Raw genomic sequence first — 19,140 nt, 5'->3', positions numbered from 1 at the left:
AAATGATACAGTATTTCATGTAATGGCCTTATTAACTAGCTGTTAATAAATTAACTCTTGGAACTTTACCATGGTGAATTTGTTAAGTTAAAAATACATAATGAGAAAATCATAAAAGTTGAGCTATTTGGGACTGCACACAGTAACACGAGCCATTGTAGTATTCAAACTTAAGATATTTTTACCCATACAGATTAATGCTTTCTTTTAAATATTTCCATCTTAAGAGAAGAACTTAACTTAGATAGATATAGTCCTACCTCCAAATCTTCTTCTTCATCAATCTTTTGTATGTTTTGGTAGGCAGCAGTATAGACCTCTAAAGCTTTGCCATGAAATAACATTTCAATAGTGATAAATTCTGAAAATATAGTCTAAAAAAAAAAAAAAAACCACAAAGATTTGAATTTAAACAATCATATGAATTTGTGAATTTAGTAAATTTATTCCTTATTATTGTTTTTGCATTTTATGAAATACAGAGGTATCTCTTTTTCCACAGGGCACATCAAGTATAAAAGATAATGGGAATAAAAATAGTTGAAAAGACTGTAGCACAACGTTGAAATTATATAAAATATTTCTTATCCCACCATTTAATTTCCTCCTATTTTTTAATAAGTCAGTTCTTTGTATACCTTGTAACTGATATTTGTGATAAAAAAAAGATCTGACTAAAATGTATATCATATGTACTCTGTTACCATATGTCTCTAAATATTAGATAAAGCAGGTCAGTTCTAAACCTGATATTTTAGTAACTCCAACTGATGTTGAAACAATAGTATGTCTTTTTAGACAGGAATTCTATCCCATCATATTTCTATGTGTTACTTGTATTCTCTAGCCACAAAGGACTTACTTGGTAATTATATTGCTACTACTGATAATAGCACCATGGATTTGCGTAGAGCTTTTCCAGTTTACGAATACGTGACTTGCCTCCTGTTGCTCATAGCTAGAATGTTGTGACTTGGGTCTGATTCTTCGAAGGTTATAGCTCTTGCTTATTGTACTGTGCTCTTCTTGCTGGAATCCATCATTTCCTTCCCAAATAAACTGTGCATGTAAACTGTGCATCTATGGAGCATGATGACAGCTTACAAGGAAGATAATGAGCTAAGAGAATGAATGGAGATGTGCATGTTGATTTAAGCAGGGTGAGATAATCGGTAGGTAAGGAAAGGATACAAACCAGAAAAGTTTTCAATAAAATAGGATCTTATCCTTTTGTTAATTATTTTGTCTCTTATCAAAATAAAAAAATCAGAGCATTAATATAGAGAGGAGTGGACAGAATAAGAATAAGGTAGAAAGTACCAAAGCATTGTCCTTAAGGGGCAAGAGAAAAGAGATGGGCTACAACAGACAAGAGTCAAATACCCATTTCCCTTTGTTGCTGCTCTCCTGTGTTAGTCATCAAATAGGAGTGGCCCTGCACTTTGGAAGACAGTGTTATAGGTATCCCTTAGTGTCCTGTGATTTTTTTTTTTTTTCTCCTTCATGTCCATTCTTTCTTCCTTAAGAATATTTAAGGGAGTACTGATAGGCTTCTGATTACTACTCAATGGAAACAGATCAGTAGTTGAAAGTATCCCTTCTGGCCTAAAAAGACTGGGCTCTGGGACAAGACACAAGTATGACTAACAGTGACCCTTACTGTTACTTCACATAGGTCACAGAGGGTTCTGGTATACTGGAATGGCAACTGACTAATAAGCAGTATTATGACCAAGAATCTCTAGACCAAGAATGAAGTCGCTTTTGATTAAGACTGGCACTTATTCACTTAGTTGTCCGTCTTCCTAAGATAGCAGTCTAGCTAGAAAGGAGTCAAGTGCCCTTAGGAGTGTGAAAACTCCGAGAGGGAAAACAGCAGAACCAGAAGTCAATGATATGCCAAAACACTTAAGATTCCTACTTGGTTCTTGGTCTGCAGCGCATTTTAGGCAATGGGAATAATCAAGCAGAGGTTTACAACTTTCCTTCTGAATCTTAAATTTAGAGATTTTCTACATTTACTAAATAAAGAACTACGTAAAAAATATAGACATAGCTTGACTTTCTTTTTATTCAAGGCTGTTACAGAAATTTGTTTTCATTTATTTAGGTTTAATGTTTCAGCTAAGTACAGTAGAGAATCAACATTTTACAATGTTACACAGTGCACCCTCTTTTTTAGTTTTTCTTTTTTGGGTATTTATAAACCATCTGTTTACTTACGTGGATCTATTATGTGGAGAGAGAAGATAAGGTATTTGCTTTATGCTATAAAAGTACTTGAGAAATAAAGTAGCCTCAAATAAGGGAATTAAGCTTAATCAGTCAAGTGAGTTAGGTATTACTCCTATTTTTAAATATTTCTACAAATGGACATTCTAAATCTTTATAATAGACTGTCACACTATTTAATAACTAGTGAAATCCAAATACTTACAACCTTATTACACCTAAATCAGTAGATTAGGCTTAATTCAAATCTATTCCACTGTGGTAACTTTGTGGAATATGCAAACATTTCAAAATAATTTAAAACATTTTTCAAGTATTTGAATATAGTTATTAAATTTCTGATGGTCAGAATCTCTGAATGTGTCATCTCTGAACTAACAATTTTTTAATACTAGCATTTTATAGGATTTACATTACCCTTAGCTCATAAGTGAGCCCTGAAAAATATGTAGATACGTCTTTCCAGTCTCAATTTAGTTTCAATTAATGATAAGTACTTTGAAAATTCTCTTTAATCTATAAATGGCTATTATTTACTATGTGGAAGGTGGGGGGGAGGGAATCACTCTCAGGTTTTGTGATACTTTGGTTTAATCCTTTATGGTTTGAACTTTTATTTCTTGGCAAAACCTATATTGTAACACCTAAATAAGACGAGACTGGCCCTACTGATTTTTTATACTGTTTATTTTTCTGTCAAAAACCATAATGGGAAATCAGAAGTACTGGTAATCTAGTATCCCAGACTTGGAATTTTTGACCTAAGAGTTATGAAGCCTAAAGATTATCATAGAGAGTTATATCCCTGAGTATAGCGAGGAGGGAATACTGCCAATTAATTATACTCTTTTTTTTTTCTAGTTAGAATTTCACAAAACATCTGAAGATAGGCAGAAGGAAGGAGAATAATAGCAAGGAACAGAAAAGTTAGGTGACACCTAGTATAAGAAGAACATAAAAAGCATGTTTTTGAAATTAAATAGTTTCAGTGAATCACCAGAAGGGTGGTGGAACTTTTTAGGACCCAATCATATTTAGAAATAATTTTCCCCAAATAAATTTAGCCTAACTTTCAGTGATCTCATGTAATCTTATCTGCAGTGGGTGAGTATCATCAGGGACAGACGCATTAATGAGTTATCTTTTTTTCCCCTTTTCAATTTTATTTTGTATGACTAGAGGGTAATTTGGGCATGTACTTAATTTTTACTGGTAGGAGATGGGGGAACTAATCTGAAATTCTCTATTGACAAGTATTCTGTAAAGCAGGATAGTATATAGGAGTTAAGATTATGGGCTCTGGATTAAGATATGGGCTCTGGAATCTGGGTTCCAATCATGACCGAACATAACAGTTATATAATATTAAGCAGTTTATCTGTACTTTTCCTTAATTTTTCTCATCTGTACAATGGGGGATAAGAACAGTATCAAACTCATAAGTTTGGGGGTTAAGGATTAAATGAGAAAATCCAAGAAAAGGTATAGTATGGTGACTGACTTAGAGTAAGTGCTCCACACAAGTTAGCTATTTTTATCACTCAAGAAGTAAACTTGCTAAGTTAGAAAATGTTCCTTATGTTAATATTAAAGCCTCTACCTGGTTTAATTAGCAAGCAACACTTTTAACAAAAAAGTCATGAAAGGTCTGACTAATAACATTTTGGCAAATAAAGGGGAAATAATGACTCCAGAGTAGAGGCTATTCAATAAGTGATGCCAGGAGAACTTTTATCTACTTGAAAAGAATAAAGCTAGATATCTACCTTATACCATATGCAAAACACAACTGCCAGATAAAATGTTTAAATATTTAAAATATTTTTAAAACTTACAACTACTACAAGAAAATATAAGCAAGTATTTACAATCTTGAGGATGAAAACAACCTTTCAAACATGACACCAAATATGAAACCAAAAAAGAGACCAACAGATCTGGCAACAAACATAAAACTTTATGGCACAAACACACCATAAACAACAAAATGGGAAAATACATTTGTGACATTTCTCTTCAATATAAAAGGTTAATTCTCTCAATATAAGGATTTTTTACAAATTAATAAGCAAACTGCCAACACTCAATAAAAATACAGGCTAAGGACAAGTGTGGGTAATTTACTAAAGAAGAAATAAATGTATTATTAAATATATGAAAAAATATTGTCTTAATAGTAGTAAGTGCAACTTAAGATTACACTGATTTTTTTCACCTATCAGACTAATTATTAAAAAGACTACTACTCATCATTGGTATATTGGGTTACTCATGCAGGTTTTATAGAAATGTAAACCAGTTAAAACTTTGTGGGCAGGAATTTAAAAGCTTTGTGGACAGAAAGTATCAAAATTTAAAGGGTGTATGCTCTTTGAATCAGAAATACCACTCTGTTAATTTATCCCAAAAGAACAACTGGATCAGCAAAAAGCCAAATGTTTAATGATGCATTGAGATCTATACCTGCAAAAATAATGTTGATAACACCAAAAAGGACTGGTTAGACAAAGTAATATATATCCATAGCAAAAACTGTGAGGATACCAAAAGGATGATACACATCTGTTTCTTAGCAAATGTCTGTGATATATTAAATTTTAAAAAGAGATGCTACATATAGTGTGGTCCACTTAAATATAACTGTATAGGGGTAATGATATTACCTCCCTCATAAAGATGTTGTGAGGAGTAAGTGAGTGTATCCACATAAAATGCATAGAATATGTGACATAGTCAACACCTAAGAAATATTTATTATCCTATCTCTTGTGTATATGTACATAGAAAAAAGTTGTAATGACATAAACCAAAATGCTAATTTATTATTTCTGAGTAGTAGGATTATTATACTTTCTTAATAGTTTCATGCAGAAAATTTATGGTTATTTTATATTTAGTTATAAGAAAAATAAAGCTATTTAAATTTAGAAGATGTTTCTTGTTCATGTCAGCTACTTTGCCACATACTGAATTCCTGTTCCTCTCTGTTCCAGGAGTGACCCCCTGTTTAAGATCCTTTCTGTAGGCCTGAAATTCCCTTGACATTCACCATGTAACTGATGATTTTTCCTATTATATGGGAAACAAATGGGATTGTGATTTTTCATCCACATTCTGTACTCTTAAGTTCCATACCAACTTTTCTCAAGCCAATTTTTTGCAAGATTCCTGTGAAGTCTTTATCTAAAAATTGTGCTACCTTGCTGATTGATTAATTGTGCTACTTTTGCTGCTACCAAAATTCAGATGGACTTGTCAGTTAAACCTACCTCCCACACAGTTGTACAGTAATCAGCAGTGCTCACTCATTTCTGCCCCCAGAGAGGTTAGAGGAGCCAGAAGTTCTGCCCCCATCTGAACCAGTAGCCTGATAAAAGGTAAGAATAAGAATGTTCTAGGTTTGTTTCTCCCAAAATTATGAGTGGCAGCAACGATTTTTACTTTTCCAAGAATTTCTATCATAAACAGAAATGTAAGACATGCTAAAATCAACATAGGGGGGCAGTAGTGTCACTCTTTTTGACTTGTGTTTGAAACTTCTGGGATTTGTGCATCCCTCTTTATCATAAAAGATCTCAAATGAGGTCTGACTTGGAAAAGAAACAATTTGATAGTGATGAGGAAAGATGTATAAAATGGAGATTCAGAACCCTAACAGAGTTTAATTTTGACCTCTGGAACTCATTTCTGGAAGTTTGGTAGATTGTGGGGGGTCTGTATTTAAAGTGTAGGTTGTCACAGATGATATATATCTTGTATGTAGAAAATCTTAAGGAATCTACTAAACTATCAGCACTAATAAATGAATTCTGTAAGGTTGCAGGATACAGGATCAGTCTGCAAAAACTGATTATATTTGTGTGCATTTGCAATGAATAATCCAAAAATGAAATTAAGTAAACAATTCCATTTACAACAGCATGAAGGATTATAAAATACTTAGGAAAAATTGTGAGAAAAGAAACACAAAATGTATCCTCTGAACACTATAAAATGGTTAAAATAAACTAAGGAATACTTAAATAAATGGAAAAATATCCCTATGTTTATGGCCTGAAAAAATTAATTGTAAGATGGCAATACTCCCCAAATTGATTTACAGAGTTGATGCAATTCCTACCAGAATCCCACCTGACTTCTTTATAGAAACTGAGAAGCTGATTCTAAAATTCATACAGAATTACAACAGATCCAGAATAGCCAAAACAATCTTTGAAAAGAAGTAGAAGAACTTATACACCCTGATTTTAAAATTCATTATAAAGCAATGCTAATCAATGTAATGTGGTACTGGCATAGGACAGACCTATAGATCAATGAAAGGGAAAGTTCAGAAACAAAACCATGTCAACTGATTTTTACCAAGGGTTCCAAGGCTATTCAATGGAAAAGAATAGCTTCTTCAACAAATGGTGCTTGGGCAACTGGACAGTCACATGCAAAAAGATGGAAGTTTAACCTTCAGCTCACACCATACATCAAAATTAATTCAAATGGATCAAAGACTTAAAAGAACTATGAAAACTATACAACTGTTAGAAGAAAACAGGGATAAATCTTCATGATCTCAGATTCGGCAATGGATTGTTAGATATGACACTAAAAACACAAGCAACAAAAGAAACATATATTGACTTCAAGCATAAAAACTTTTCTGCTTCAAGGAACACCATGAAGATAGTGAAAAGAACCCTAAGGATGAGAGAAAATAATTGCAAACCATAGATCTGAAAAGGGACTTGTATCCAGAATAGATAAAGAACTTTTACCACTCAATAATAAAAAGACAACCCAATGAAAATATGGGCAAAGGGTCTGAATAGACATTTCTTCAAGGAAGACATACCAATGGCCAATAAGCATTAGCAGGGAAATGCAACTCAAAACCACAATGACCTACCATTTCACACCCACTCGGATGGTTGTGATGAAAAAGTCTGATGAACAGCAAGTATTGGTGAGGATGCAAAAAAATTTGAACCTAATCTTGAAGCCCCTTTGGAAAACAGTCTGGAAGCTTCTCAGATGATTACAGATAAGGTTATACCATATGATGCAGCAATTCAATTAGATGTATACCTAATAAAAATGACAATTCATGTCCATACAAAAACTTGTATATGAATGTATCGTTAATCACAATAGCCAAAAGGTAGAAACCACCCAAGTGTCCGTTAATGGATGAACAGATAAACAAAATGTGGCAATACTCATATAATAGAATATTTGGCCATAAAAAGGAATGGACTATACTCATAGGATACATGTTATGACATGAGAGCATGTATATAGCTAATATACATATATGTATATATGTATAGTTAATAATGAAAACATTACGCGAAGTGAAAGAAGCCAGTTACAAAAACCATGTCATGATTCCAGTCACATGAACTGTCCAGAGTAGCCAAATCCATAGAGACGTGAGATAAGTGATGGTTGCTTAGGGCTGGGGTGGGGTGGGGTGGGGTGGGGTGGGGGGAGCAGTGAAGTACTAGGTCTTACTTTGAGGTGATAACAATGTTCTAAAATTGAGTGGTGATGATTACATATATCACAACACATTAAAAACTACTGAGTTGTACATTTTAAGTGGGTAAATTGTGTGGTGTATGAATTATATCTCAATTTTCTAAGAAGTAGGTTTCTTCCTGTCTAACACTTTTGTGACCACCAAGAGCCTTCCAAGGGCATGATACAGTAGGTAAAGAGAAAGCTTGGAAGCCCTTCTCTGTGCACCCTCCACTGTGCAGTCTCTGTCTATGTCATAATGCTTCAGAAAATCCCAGGTACTTGGAATTGCAGTTGGGAATTCTGCATTCACGGTCTCTGCCTGTTCTGTAACTGGTGGTCACTCAGGGAATTAAAAACACATGTAGAGGTAGTCTGCCCCTGAAGTGAGCCCAAAGATCAGAGGCACAGATTGCCATGTGTACAAGGAAATTTTGCAGGCATGAGGATCAGCGGGAGAGAGGAATCAGACTGCCATCACTGAAGAACCCCTTAGGTGGCAATGGAATCAAGTATACCTCACCAGTCTTCATTCTCATTGTTCAGGTTAAAGCTGTTTATTTTAATAATCTTCTTTCCTTTCTCCCTCAATTTATGAGATGATGTCAGTGACTAAAATGTTATATCCTGCCCACACTCTCCCACCTCAGTAAATGGAGTTTGTCTCCTCTATTAAATGAGATGGTCTTCATGAGCAGTAATCTACCATTACAAAGCAGAGTGCAAAGTGAATTGAGAGGCTTTAAAAAAGGGTTTGGTCTTCAGGACCAAACCAGAGACTTTTGAGCAGAGTTATCAGAAAAAAATCAAAGTTCTGAAATCCTTTAAAACTGTAATGGGGAGAAAAAGGTACAAATGAATGTTGTTTCGTGGACTGTAAAGAGGAATGATATAATTAAATGGCAGATAATTTTACTGATAAGAACGTAACTTTTGAAAGCAAGATGTTTTCTTTGTTAGTAGTTGTAAAATGACAAAAGTATTTTTCTTTAAAGCTTTTTTCTCAGAAAATTTGCAGCAAGCCAAAACACATCCTAGATTACTTGTTTTAAGGGACATAATATGGTCATAAGCAATCCTCCAAATCTTTCCAAATGCATATGAAAAAGTCACTGAAGACTTCTGAAGTCTATGATCTGAAAGATGTCATATCTACTGGTATGTTGCAATAAGATAAGGCAATTCTTATGACACTGTATCATGGTGGATGCAAATTTATGTGGTTGGCTACTCTTGCTATTTTTTTATGTGATAATATCTAGTTACTAGAGAATGGAAAGCACAGATTTTTAAAATACATAATTGGTTTATAGTTTCAGATTTTTGGCTATGATACTTTGGGTAAATTACTTTCTATCTTTGCTTAAATTTTATACAATGTATGGATAACACCACCTCATTCTTATGAAGTTGCTATAAAGAGAATTCATATAAAGTGCCTGTAACAGCACTGGATGCACAAAAACATAAGAAATGTTAGTTTCCTTTGATTAAATAGAAATGGAATAAGTTGAATATCTGAGGAAATAGGAAAATATCATCTGATATATTTTTATTTATAGTACCTTTTTCATATAGACTATGGGCTAAAAAAAATCAGCATTAAAATTTTTCATACATTTAAATAAACAAAAAATAACATTAGAAAACATGTTTCAAACTTTAACAGTTACTTTATTACCTTTATATCCTTTATTTTCTGCTTTTCAAAATTGTCAATGGTTTCCTCCAGATGACGAGTTGTTCGGGTAGCATCCATTGTAGCTCTCTGCAATTCAGTTTCTGCCTACAAAAAGTATTCCCCAACCAAAGATATAAAACAGTTCAAGTTAGAATCCATTCAACTGAGTCTATTTGTAAATGTTACAATTGCCCTATTGGCTTTTTGGCGTAATACTGTAAACTGTTCAAGAATATATTTTACCACATAAAATAAAATGATCTATATAATAAGCATGTGCAGAATAAAGAACTTTAAATCTATTAAATGACAATTCCTGACCTCAAACAAAAGAAAACGTAACTCCTTCCCCTTTCTTCCTACAAAATCATTTTTTTCCCTATATCACCCTTGGACTGTTTACTGTAAAACAATTTTCTATACTTTCTACTCCTTTCATCTGTTTTACCATCTGTGCCATTTATCATTCTGTTCTTTTCTCATTATTTCCCCTTTAACCCTTTATTTTCCAAATAAGGATGGACTTGTGACTTAAGTATTTTAAATTTTCTAATTCTCCAAATGCATTAAATGTTTCTAATCCTGTAATATCCTAATCAGATATAGAAGAATGTACACTACAGATCTTTATTTCAGCATGGGGTGTATTTGTACATTCTTTTTATAAGCTAATCATATTACACTGTTACCATTTAGTTAATGCTTATTACAAAAAATATGTACCAGTAAGTAATAAATTAGATGGCAACTTTAACGCTTTACTTCATATACTGTAATGACAAGTACTCATACAATCTAGATCTGTAGTGTATAATCAATATGGTGGCCAGTAGCCACATGTGGCTACTGTAAGATTTAATGATTAAAAAACTACTTCCTCATTTGGTCTAATTGCATTTCAAGAGCTCAACAGCCATATATTGCTAGTGGCTACAGTACTGTAAAGTGCAGAACATTTCTAATCTACTCATGTATTTCACTTAAAAAAGCATTTCTTACTTTAGAACTGTAGTTGCCCAAAAATATTTAAAAGATTTTATTACTAAGCAGTAGAGGTTTTAAAAAACATAGCTTAATTTTTGATTAAATTCTAATACAGTTTTGTTTCCTGTACTAGTAGTATATTTACTCAAAAGTATCAAATATCATCATTTAATAATCCATGGAAAAATGTGCATTTGTCATCAAAGTTTAGTGACACGTACTATTTTGACATTTAGCCCTTGCTTTTTCAAGAAAATGTATAAATTGAAGTAAGTAAAAGAGTTTACTATAGGGATCCATCTCGACACACCACTTTATTACCCACCTGTGACTGAAATTTTTCATAAAGGAAAAAATACATTTCAAAGAGAACAATTTTTTTTAGTAAATTAGAATCATATGCTCATTGAGTTATATAAACTTGCAATCAGATTATACATTAATTATAATTTTATATTGATTATGTACTCTTACATTTAGAATAACTCACGGGGCACCTGGGTGGCTCAGTCGGTTAAGTGTCTGACTCTTGATTTCAGCTCAGGTCATGGTCTCACAGGTTTGTGGCTTCGAGCCCTGCAGCAGGCTCTGCATTGACAGTGCAGAGTCTGCTTGGGATTCTCTCTCTCTCTGCCCCTCCCCCACTTGCAGTGTCTCTCTCTCTCTCAAAAATAAGTAAACAAACTTAAAAAAAGAAGAATTTAGAATAATTCAAGTACATGATTTTAAGATGCTAAGAATTTAAAAATATAGTCATTATACGTATGTGTACATTTGCCATAAGGGTGTAAAGTTTTTTAAAAGCATACAAACTTCTAACTTTTTTTTTTAAGTTTACTTATTTATTGTGAAAGAGAGTGCAGACACATGTGCAGGAGAGGCAGAGAGAGAATCCCAAGCAGGCTCTGTGCTCACAGCAGTGAGCCCAATGCAGGGCTCAATCTCACAAACTGCAAGATCATGACCCCCAGCTGAAATCAAGAGCCTGAGGCTTAACCAACCAAGCCACCCAGGTGCCCTGGGCTTGCAATTTTTAAAAATATAACTGTATCACAGGAAATTCAAAAGTAAAATAGAGTTCCTTTGTAGATTAGTATGAAAAAATTTCTAACAGTTATTTGATGCATGTTAACCTTCTAATGAGAATATTCAGGAAAACTAATTTCTTAATAGTATTACATGAGACTCACGCAATTCTTTACTTGTGACTACTTCCTTCTGATTATGTCTTTGCCCTCTCCAGTTACTGATAGTTTCAAATTAAAAAAATTTTTTTTGATTTGGACAGGTAGGTGGAATTGGCTAAACCAGGAAAAGAGTGGGGAAGCAGAGGCTACAGCTGGGACACCTGTGTTTTAATCTTCCCCCACCCTCTACCAACTAATATTCATTTCTGAAAGTCTCAGATCTTTTCACTCAGGCACAGTAACTCACACAAAGTTAACACAGCTATTTTTAACAAAAAAGACATAGGTTTCTTTTTCTTGTTTTGTTTTGTTTTTTTTTTTCGGAAAATTCTTCAAAATCCTATAATGTATCAATTTGAGTAGGAAATGCTTTTTATTAAAACACTATGAGGGCGCCTGGGTGTCTCAGTCAGTTGAGCATCCGACTTCAGTTCAGGTCATGATTTCACAGCCTGTGAGTTCAAGCCCCCCGTCGGCCTCACTGCTGTCAGCACAGAGCAGGCTTCAGGTCTTCTGTCCCCTTTCTTTCTGTTCCTCCCCCTGCTCATGCTCTCTCAAAGATAAACATTACAAAAATAAAATAAAAAAATAAAATACTATGACACAACTCTGTGAGTTAGAGGTATCAGTATATTTAATGAAATTAGCCATGAGTGCAAAATGGCTTATAAAATGGTGAGCCAGACTGGCGTTTTTCAAACTGTGTCATAGGAAACTTTTTCCAAAGCCACCCAGGGCCTTGCAGGATGAGCAAGCAGACAGAGCCCTGAGATTCTTCTTTATCCCACCCTCTTATATCAGAGCCACTCCATGTTTTTTACATAATGAACTTTAACATGCTTGCTGCTTTTGAATTATGAGATGAATTTTAAGGGTCCATCCTAATAAATATTCTATTATGCTATGATTGAATATTTTTATATTTATATTGAATACATTTGTAGATAGATTGTCCTTTATTTTCTAGTCTTAGGTTGTCAAAATCCACTCACTTTTCCAGTGAGCATAGCAGTTCACCTATAGCAGTAATCTATTCCATTGTTGCATTTATTTCCCCCAATGTGAACCTAGCGACCAGTTTCATCTACAGTATAAGACTGCCTCCTCCACAGCAGTGTTTACAACAGACCATCTAAGTCAGAAACATCTTTGTCTTAGAAATGTTCATTTCTGTGTTGAATCTCCACACTAATACCCCTGATTCAATCCTACCAACCACTCGGGATTCCAGATGTGACATTTTTCTGCCTTTATGTATTCTCCTCCAAACAAAACAAAACAACAAAATTTTGATCTCTCGCTTCTTAAAATCTGGATAACCTGGTCTCTCTGCCTTAGTCCCTAGCTGGCAGTCATAAATTTTCCACCATTCTCTGGTTTTTCTGACTTGCTTAAAATCCAGACTCTATACTCTAGTTGGTAAATCTTAATCCTCAACTAGATGTTTCTGTCCCAGCCCTATGGCTGCCCATTTTTGTTTATTACAAGGTTGGGCTTATGTACCTTTGGTCCAGAGGAAGGAGGACCGCGCAACTGGTGTAGCCCCAAATTATTGCTCCAGGGGTTCCCCTCAGGGATGGAGGTGTTATGGAACCTCAAATGCCCCCAATAGGGACACTCCTAATTGGCTGAGCTAGGGCAGTAAAAACCTTCAGGAAGCAGGAAGGAGACACAAGGAATGGGAAAAAGAGGCAGGGGGATAAATTAGTACTTTCTATACAATTGCACCTATTCCAATTGTTGGCAATTAGCCAGGCACTATTTTCTATCCTTTTATTTAGTCACGAACAAGGTACATTCTACCTTAAGTAACAGTCATTCTTAACAGAAGATCCTTGTCACAGTTGGTAGTCCTATCTAGATCCTTTTGTGTCCAGCTAAGGACCTCAATTGTATTCTAGAACCTCCTGAGGGTCTTTGGCTGGTAGTCATAATTGTGGTTTCACACTGTTGTTGTTTTTTAAAGGTGAAGGGGATTATACTGGGGAAAAATGACTCTTCCTTCCTTTTCAAAAGCAGGGCAGCTGATTTCTATAATGAGAACTTGTAAATGCATAGGTTTCTTTTCAACCTTTATATTCAAATTTTCTGCACATTTAAGAGTAGAAATGCATAATTTCCATATATATTTACTTTTGTACGGCATACCTTACAAAACATTTTTTTAAAGATCAAAAGTCAAAGGATACAATAACATGTCGATCAGATGGGTTTCGCTGTCGTGTTCTTTCTAACTGAGTTAACTGTTTAGCTTCTCGATTCCTTGCTGTTAATGTTGCTTTGAGGTCATCCTGAAAACAGGCATTTATGATTAATACAAATCTCTGATTTAAGAAGTAATATATACACACTCTGTTTTAAGAATGGGAAAACACTCCTTGTTTGGTCCAAGTATCATTACCACAGGAATTATTACTACTGCAGAATCAGTGTGTGTGAGTGTGCCTACGTATGTGTGCATTTCTTTAATATCCTCTAAAAATAATGATACAGGCAAGATAATTTTAATACGAACCTATAACCATTATATATAATGTTATATATAGAGAGAATTTTGACTGTGGTAGTAGTTACATGTGTATACACATTTGTCAAAACTCAATGAACACTTAAAACAGGAGAATTTTACTGCCTGTAAATTATACCTCAAAGTTGATTTAAAAAACACAACTTGGGATGTAACATGCGGTATGGAGACTATAGTTATTAACCCTGTATTGCATATTTTAAAGTTGCTTAAGAGTACATCTTAAAAAGCCTCATCGCAAGAAAAAAAGATTTCTAACTATGTATGATGATGGATGTTAACTAGACTTTTGTGATCATTTCACAACGTACACAGATACTAAATCACTGAAACTAATATGTATCAATAAAGAAATAGAGCTTTGTCTTAGTCACTTTTAGTCTACCTGTTATTGCCTACTTTAAAATAAAAAAATATAAACTTAATATAAACTTATATTCATTTAGTAAAATAAGTTCTGTCCATATATTCTTCATGACTATAAATATTAAATATTTTAAACTTTCTATAATAATGTTTTATGTTGCTATAGTTTACTTAGTAAACTCACTAAAAATATCTCACTATTCTCAAAGTTCTAAGAAATGATGCTTCATAAAATGTGTGAAAAGAACTGTGTAAATATTATGTTATACTTTTTATTAAGAGGACAATTATTGGAAATCTCATCCTCATTGCCACAATACCTAATAAATAGTAGGAAAAAATGAATTTACTTACTCGTTTCATTTTTACAATGGTTCCATAAGCTTTCAAAGGTTCAACTACTTTGGCTTCAAGTCTTTCAACCTATTGAAAATTATTATAAAATATAACTGAAAAGAAACACAGACATATCAAAATTTAAATTCGGAAATAAAACCTGTGCTCTTTAACCTAAACATAATTACTACACAGAGTAATGTTTTAAGATGTCACAGTTTATCTTTATAAAAAAGCATCACCAGAAATTGATAAAACTCAGAATCGAAACTCAAATACAATAAAAACTATTAAGTTGCAGAGGAACAATAAAAGCAGAAAAGTACCTCGTATACAATATGGCAAGAAGGTGTCTCAGGTTTCTAAGAAGCTTATCTCCGCCACACAATCATCTCTCTATTACTTTTCTACCTCACAGTTGCTTTTGGGTAAGTCTCAAGACCTCTCAAATTTTAGTGCTGCTATCATTATCAGTGTGTTTAGCACAGTGTTGGATATTCTACATATATTATCTCCAAAAGTAATAGTCCAACTTTCCAGATAAGAAAATATATTATCTCCAAAGTAATAGTCCAACTTTCCAGATAAGAAAATTGAAGCTGAAAGCTACAGCATATTGGAAAAATTTTAAATGACACAAATCCTCAAAAGCAGAAAAAGCTTACAGACCACTGCATTAGCTGCAATTCTTTTCTGGGAAGCCTTTTGTAAATTACTAAAGCTTGAAGAACAAGATAAATGGTCTCAGTGTTGCTGAACTGTCAAACCGCATGGTTGATTTTTTATTTAGAATTAAACTGTTTTTCTTGGGGCGCCTGGGTGGCTCAGTCAGTTGAGCAGCTGACTTTTTTTTTTGGAGCAGCTGACTCTTGATTTCATCTCAGGTCATGATCCCAGGATCGTGGGATCTAGCCTCATGTTAGGCTCATTGCTGAGCATCTGAAACCTACTTAGGATTCGCGCTTTCTCTCTCTCTCTCCCCCTCTGCCGCCTCCCTTGCTTACAATCTCCCTAAAATTAAAAAAAAATTGAACTGTTTTTCTTAAACATTACAGTTTTTATCTCATTTTGAGTAATTAATTAATAGTGCTAGTGGAAGGCACTGAAAAAGGTTTTATAAAAAAAATTTTTTTTTTTTTAACATTTATTTATTTTTGAGACAGAGAGAGCATGAACAGGGGAGGGTCAGAGAAAGAGGGAGACACAGAATCTCAAACAGGCTCCAGGCTCTGAGCTGTCAGCACAGAGCCCGATGTGGGGCTCAAACCCACAGACTGTGAGATCATCACCTGAGCTGAAGTCGGACGCTCAACCGACTGAGCCACCCAGGCGCCCCTGAAAAAGGTTTTATAAAGACATATATAGGGGTGCCTGGGTGGCTTAGTTGGTTAAACATCCAACTCTTGATCCCTGCTCAGGTCATGATCTCATGGTTCATGAGATGGTTCATGAGACTGAGCCCCAAGTCAGGCTCTGCGCTGACAGGGAGGAGCCTGCTTGGGATTCTATCTTTCCCTCTCTCTCTCTGCCCCCCCCCCCCCCCCAGGTGCTTGTACATGCACACACACTTTCTCTCTCTCTCAAAATAAAATTTAAAAAAATCCAAAACTTTAAAGGCAAATATATATGTATAGTGTAAGAAAAATAACTCTTGGACAATAACATTTTCTTTATCAGGACAAGTAATACAAGATGACATTATTGTTCAAAATGAACATTATTTTTGGAGGAGGAAGAAGCCTTTTTTAAAAATGTTTATTTATTTATTTTGAGCGAAAGAGAGAGAGAGAGAGCACATAAGGAGGGGAGGGACAGAGAAAGAGGGAGACAGAATCAATCCCAAGCATGCTCTGTGCTGTCAGCACAGAGTCCAATGCAGGGCTCGATCTCACGAACTGTGAAATCATGACCTGAGCCGAAATCAAGAGTCAGAACTCTTGAAACTGACTGAGCCACCCAGGCGCCCCAGAAGAAGGCTCTTTTTTGATGATGTATGTTTATATAGTCAGTAGTTTACATTTCATATTGGTTTTTCTATAAACAAAATGTATATGAATGCTTCACTTTAAAAGATTTTAGGAAAATGAAACAAACCAAGTTCTCATTGAGTATTTAAATATTAGGAATCCTAAAATCAAAACCATGAATACTCTGAATAGTTTAGTCTATACCATTTTGAATAATCCATACACTGATTATGCAGTGCAAGGTTTATCTTAAGTCTTTTTTCTGTTCTTTTTGTTGCCTACCTTTTGTTCATGGTTCATTAGCACCTCCACCATTTGGGAAGCAGGGGAAATAAAAAAGGAGAACAAATGTAAATCAATTCACTTTGCTATTTGATAAATAGCATAGAGGTTTTCTAGAAAGGGACACTGAAATTACTGTCTTAACATGGGAATTCAGGGTTATCAGTGAGTGTAAATAAATAATTTTTGAACACTAAGTCCCCCGTTATGTTTAACTGAGAGTTGGGTGTTTATTATAGAAGACTGTCCTATGACAAGAACTCAACTTTTCCCAAAAAGTACCCCCAAATCTAATTACTACTCAAATTTCCGTTTGGATCGCAAATGTAGGTTCAAAGATCGTTATCTTTGTTTTTGTGAGTTTTTTTGATAATTGAAATTACTGGATTAGGCTTTTAAAAAGTACCAAAAGCACTGATGAGAAGAGTCCAAGAGAAGCAATGTGGCTCCTAACTTGGCAATTTTCTGACAGTAAACCTGTATCTTGAAACCTAAGATAAATATAAGTGAAAGTGCTTATGAGGTTTTAAAGGTAAAAATGGATTTTCATGAAGAAAACAATTACAACACCATCTTCTTCCCTCCTTTCCAAAGCAAAAGCAAAAAAACCAAAGCCACTCTACAAAGTCTCACTACTAGTTTATATCTATGATATAAATCAGCAAATCACTGCTGCTTTTTTTTTTTTTTAATCAATGAAATACCGGTCCACTTTGCAGAGCACTGAAGCAGCAAAGATCTCTTGTCCAATTATTACTTATTCACTCGTATCACCACTCTCAACATCTTCCATCTCCAGACATACTTTAAAATATACTTACGTGCACACAAGACACAAGTCATGCTCCTTTTCTTTCCCATGGGTACTATGTTTACTACCCCCTGTAAAGAGCCACCCCTTGGCCAAATGAAGTGGGGAAATTCAGGACTTCAGAACACCCTAAAGTTTAGTTTGAAAACGGTAAAATCACAAATCACAGGAAGCTTCCCTTTAACAGACTCACACAATGTTACATGAAATGTACGTTTATCATCAAGTGTGTGGTCGCCACTGCAGTTAGGTGGATTACAAGTGGAAGTCTTCACGGTTCCTTCATCCACTACTTCGGGGCTCATTCATAACAATGACGCTGTGACCTCACTCCATACCTCTGCTTGTCGATAATCCTGAAGTTTGGCAAACTCCTCGGCAAAGTTTTTCAGGCCCTGCTTTAAATTTGGGGTCTCTGTGCAGGCATACACGTTGATTTCATTCACCAGTAGGTCTGCTTTGTCTCGCAGTCTGGCAGTTTTCCGCACATAAGCAGCAAAGATTTGGCACAGCTCTCCGAAATGCTTCTCCACATTCGTGACAGCATCTTGCAGTTGTCTGGTTTGAGCGTCCCTAGAGAAAAAGATGACACAAAACGCAAATCATTCTCATCAGAGATGAAAAGGCTTCATCTCCGCGTTAATTTGATACGCAAACATTCCCGGGGCGTTTTGCGGCTTCGAAGGAGCAAACCATCAACGATCCCACCACCACCTCCCGAGGCGGGTTCCCCTCCTCTAGGTCCCCAGGTCGGGGCCTGGCCTCAACACCCCGACAGTGCGGGCGCACGGAGAGGCCAGGCTGTGGCCTGGCCGCGCCGCCGCGGGGTGGGGGCTGCTAGGGCTGCCGCTCGGCGCGGCGCGGCCTGGGCGCCCGGCTGCCTCCCAGGCGTCTGCACCGCCCGGGCAGTACCGGGCCCGGGGAGCGTGGTCCCAAGATCCACCCCCGGCCTCCGGGGCTCGCCGCAGCCCTGGGAAGTAGGCCCCAGATCGCAGCAGGGACGGGCCAGACCCCGGCCCAGGGTCGAGATTCGGCACGGAGGCCCCGGAGAGAGAGGCTCCGCTTCCCCCACCCGAGCCCTCGCGTGTGGAGGGGCCCTGGCCAGCCGAGGCCCCGGGGCTGTTACCGGTTTTCCAAGCTGCGCCTCAACATCTTGCCTGGCGCACGGCCGGGGACCCCGGGCTGGGCCCAACGACCTGGGCTCGGAGGCGTCCGAGCGTGCGCCGGGGCGCGAGCCACCGCCTCCCGGAGCCTGA

General features: G+C 35.9%; 2 protein-coding genes across 2 annotated transcripts in view; one reads left to right on the top strand and one right to left on the bottom strand.

The window, feature by feature from the left end:
* The window catches only part of RBM12B (RNA binding motif protein 12B), a 26,108-nt gene extending 19,361 nt beyond the window's left edge, over positions 1–6,747 (top strand). Inside the window, exons 3-4 of the transcript XR_006213150.1 lie at positions 5,226–5,609; positions 6,335–6,747. The gene's annotated coding sequence lies outside the window, so the exon portion shown is untranslated. The remainder of the gene's footprint in view (positions 1–5,225; positions 5,610–6,334) is intronic.
* Positions 1–19,140, bottom strand: part of CIBAR1 (CBY1 interacting BAR domain containing 1) — a 27,526-nt gene extending 8,386 nt beyond the window's left edge. The window contains exons 1-7 of the mRNA XM_042973471.1: positions 19,011–19,140; positions 18,223–18,457; positions 14,843–14,911; positions 13,785–13,886; positions 10,734–10,739; positions 9,425–9,529; positions 261–374 (exon numbers count right to left, since the gene is read on the bottom strand). Coding sequence (XP_042829405.1) covers positions 261–374; positions 9,425–9,529; positions 10,734–10,739; positions 13,785–13,886; positions 14,843–14,911; positions 18,223–18,457; positions 19,011–19,036 — 657 coding nt within the window. The 5' untranslated portion in view covers positions 19,037–19,140. The remainder of the gene's footprint in view (positions 1–260; positions 375–9,424; positions 9,530–10,733; positions 10,740–13,784; positions 13,887–14,842; positions 14,912–18,222; positions 18,458–19,010) is intronic.

Source organism: Panthera tigris, chromosome F2 (assembly GCF_018350195.1).
Source record: "Panthera tigris isolate Pti1 chromosome F2, P.tigris_Pti1_mat1.1, whole genome shotgun sequence".
NCBI classification, from domain to species: domain Eukaryota; kingdom Metazoa; phylum Chordata; class Mammalia; order Carnivora; family Felidae; genus Panthera; species Panthera tigris.
The sequence above is the reverse complement of the archived record's forward strand: the minus strand, read 5'-3'. Positions and strand labels throughout refer to the sequence as shown.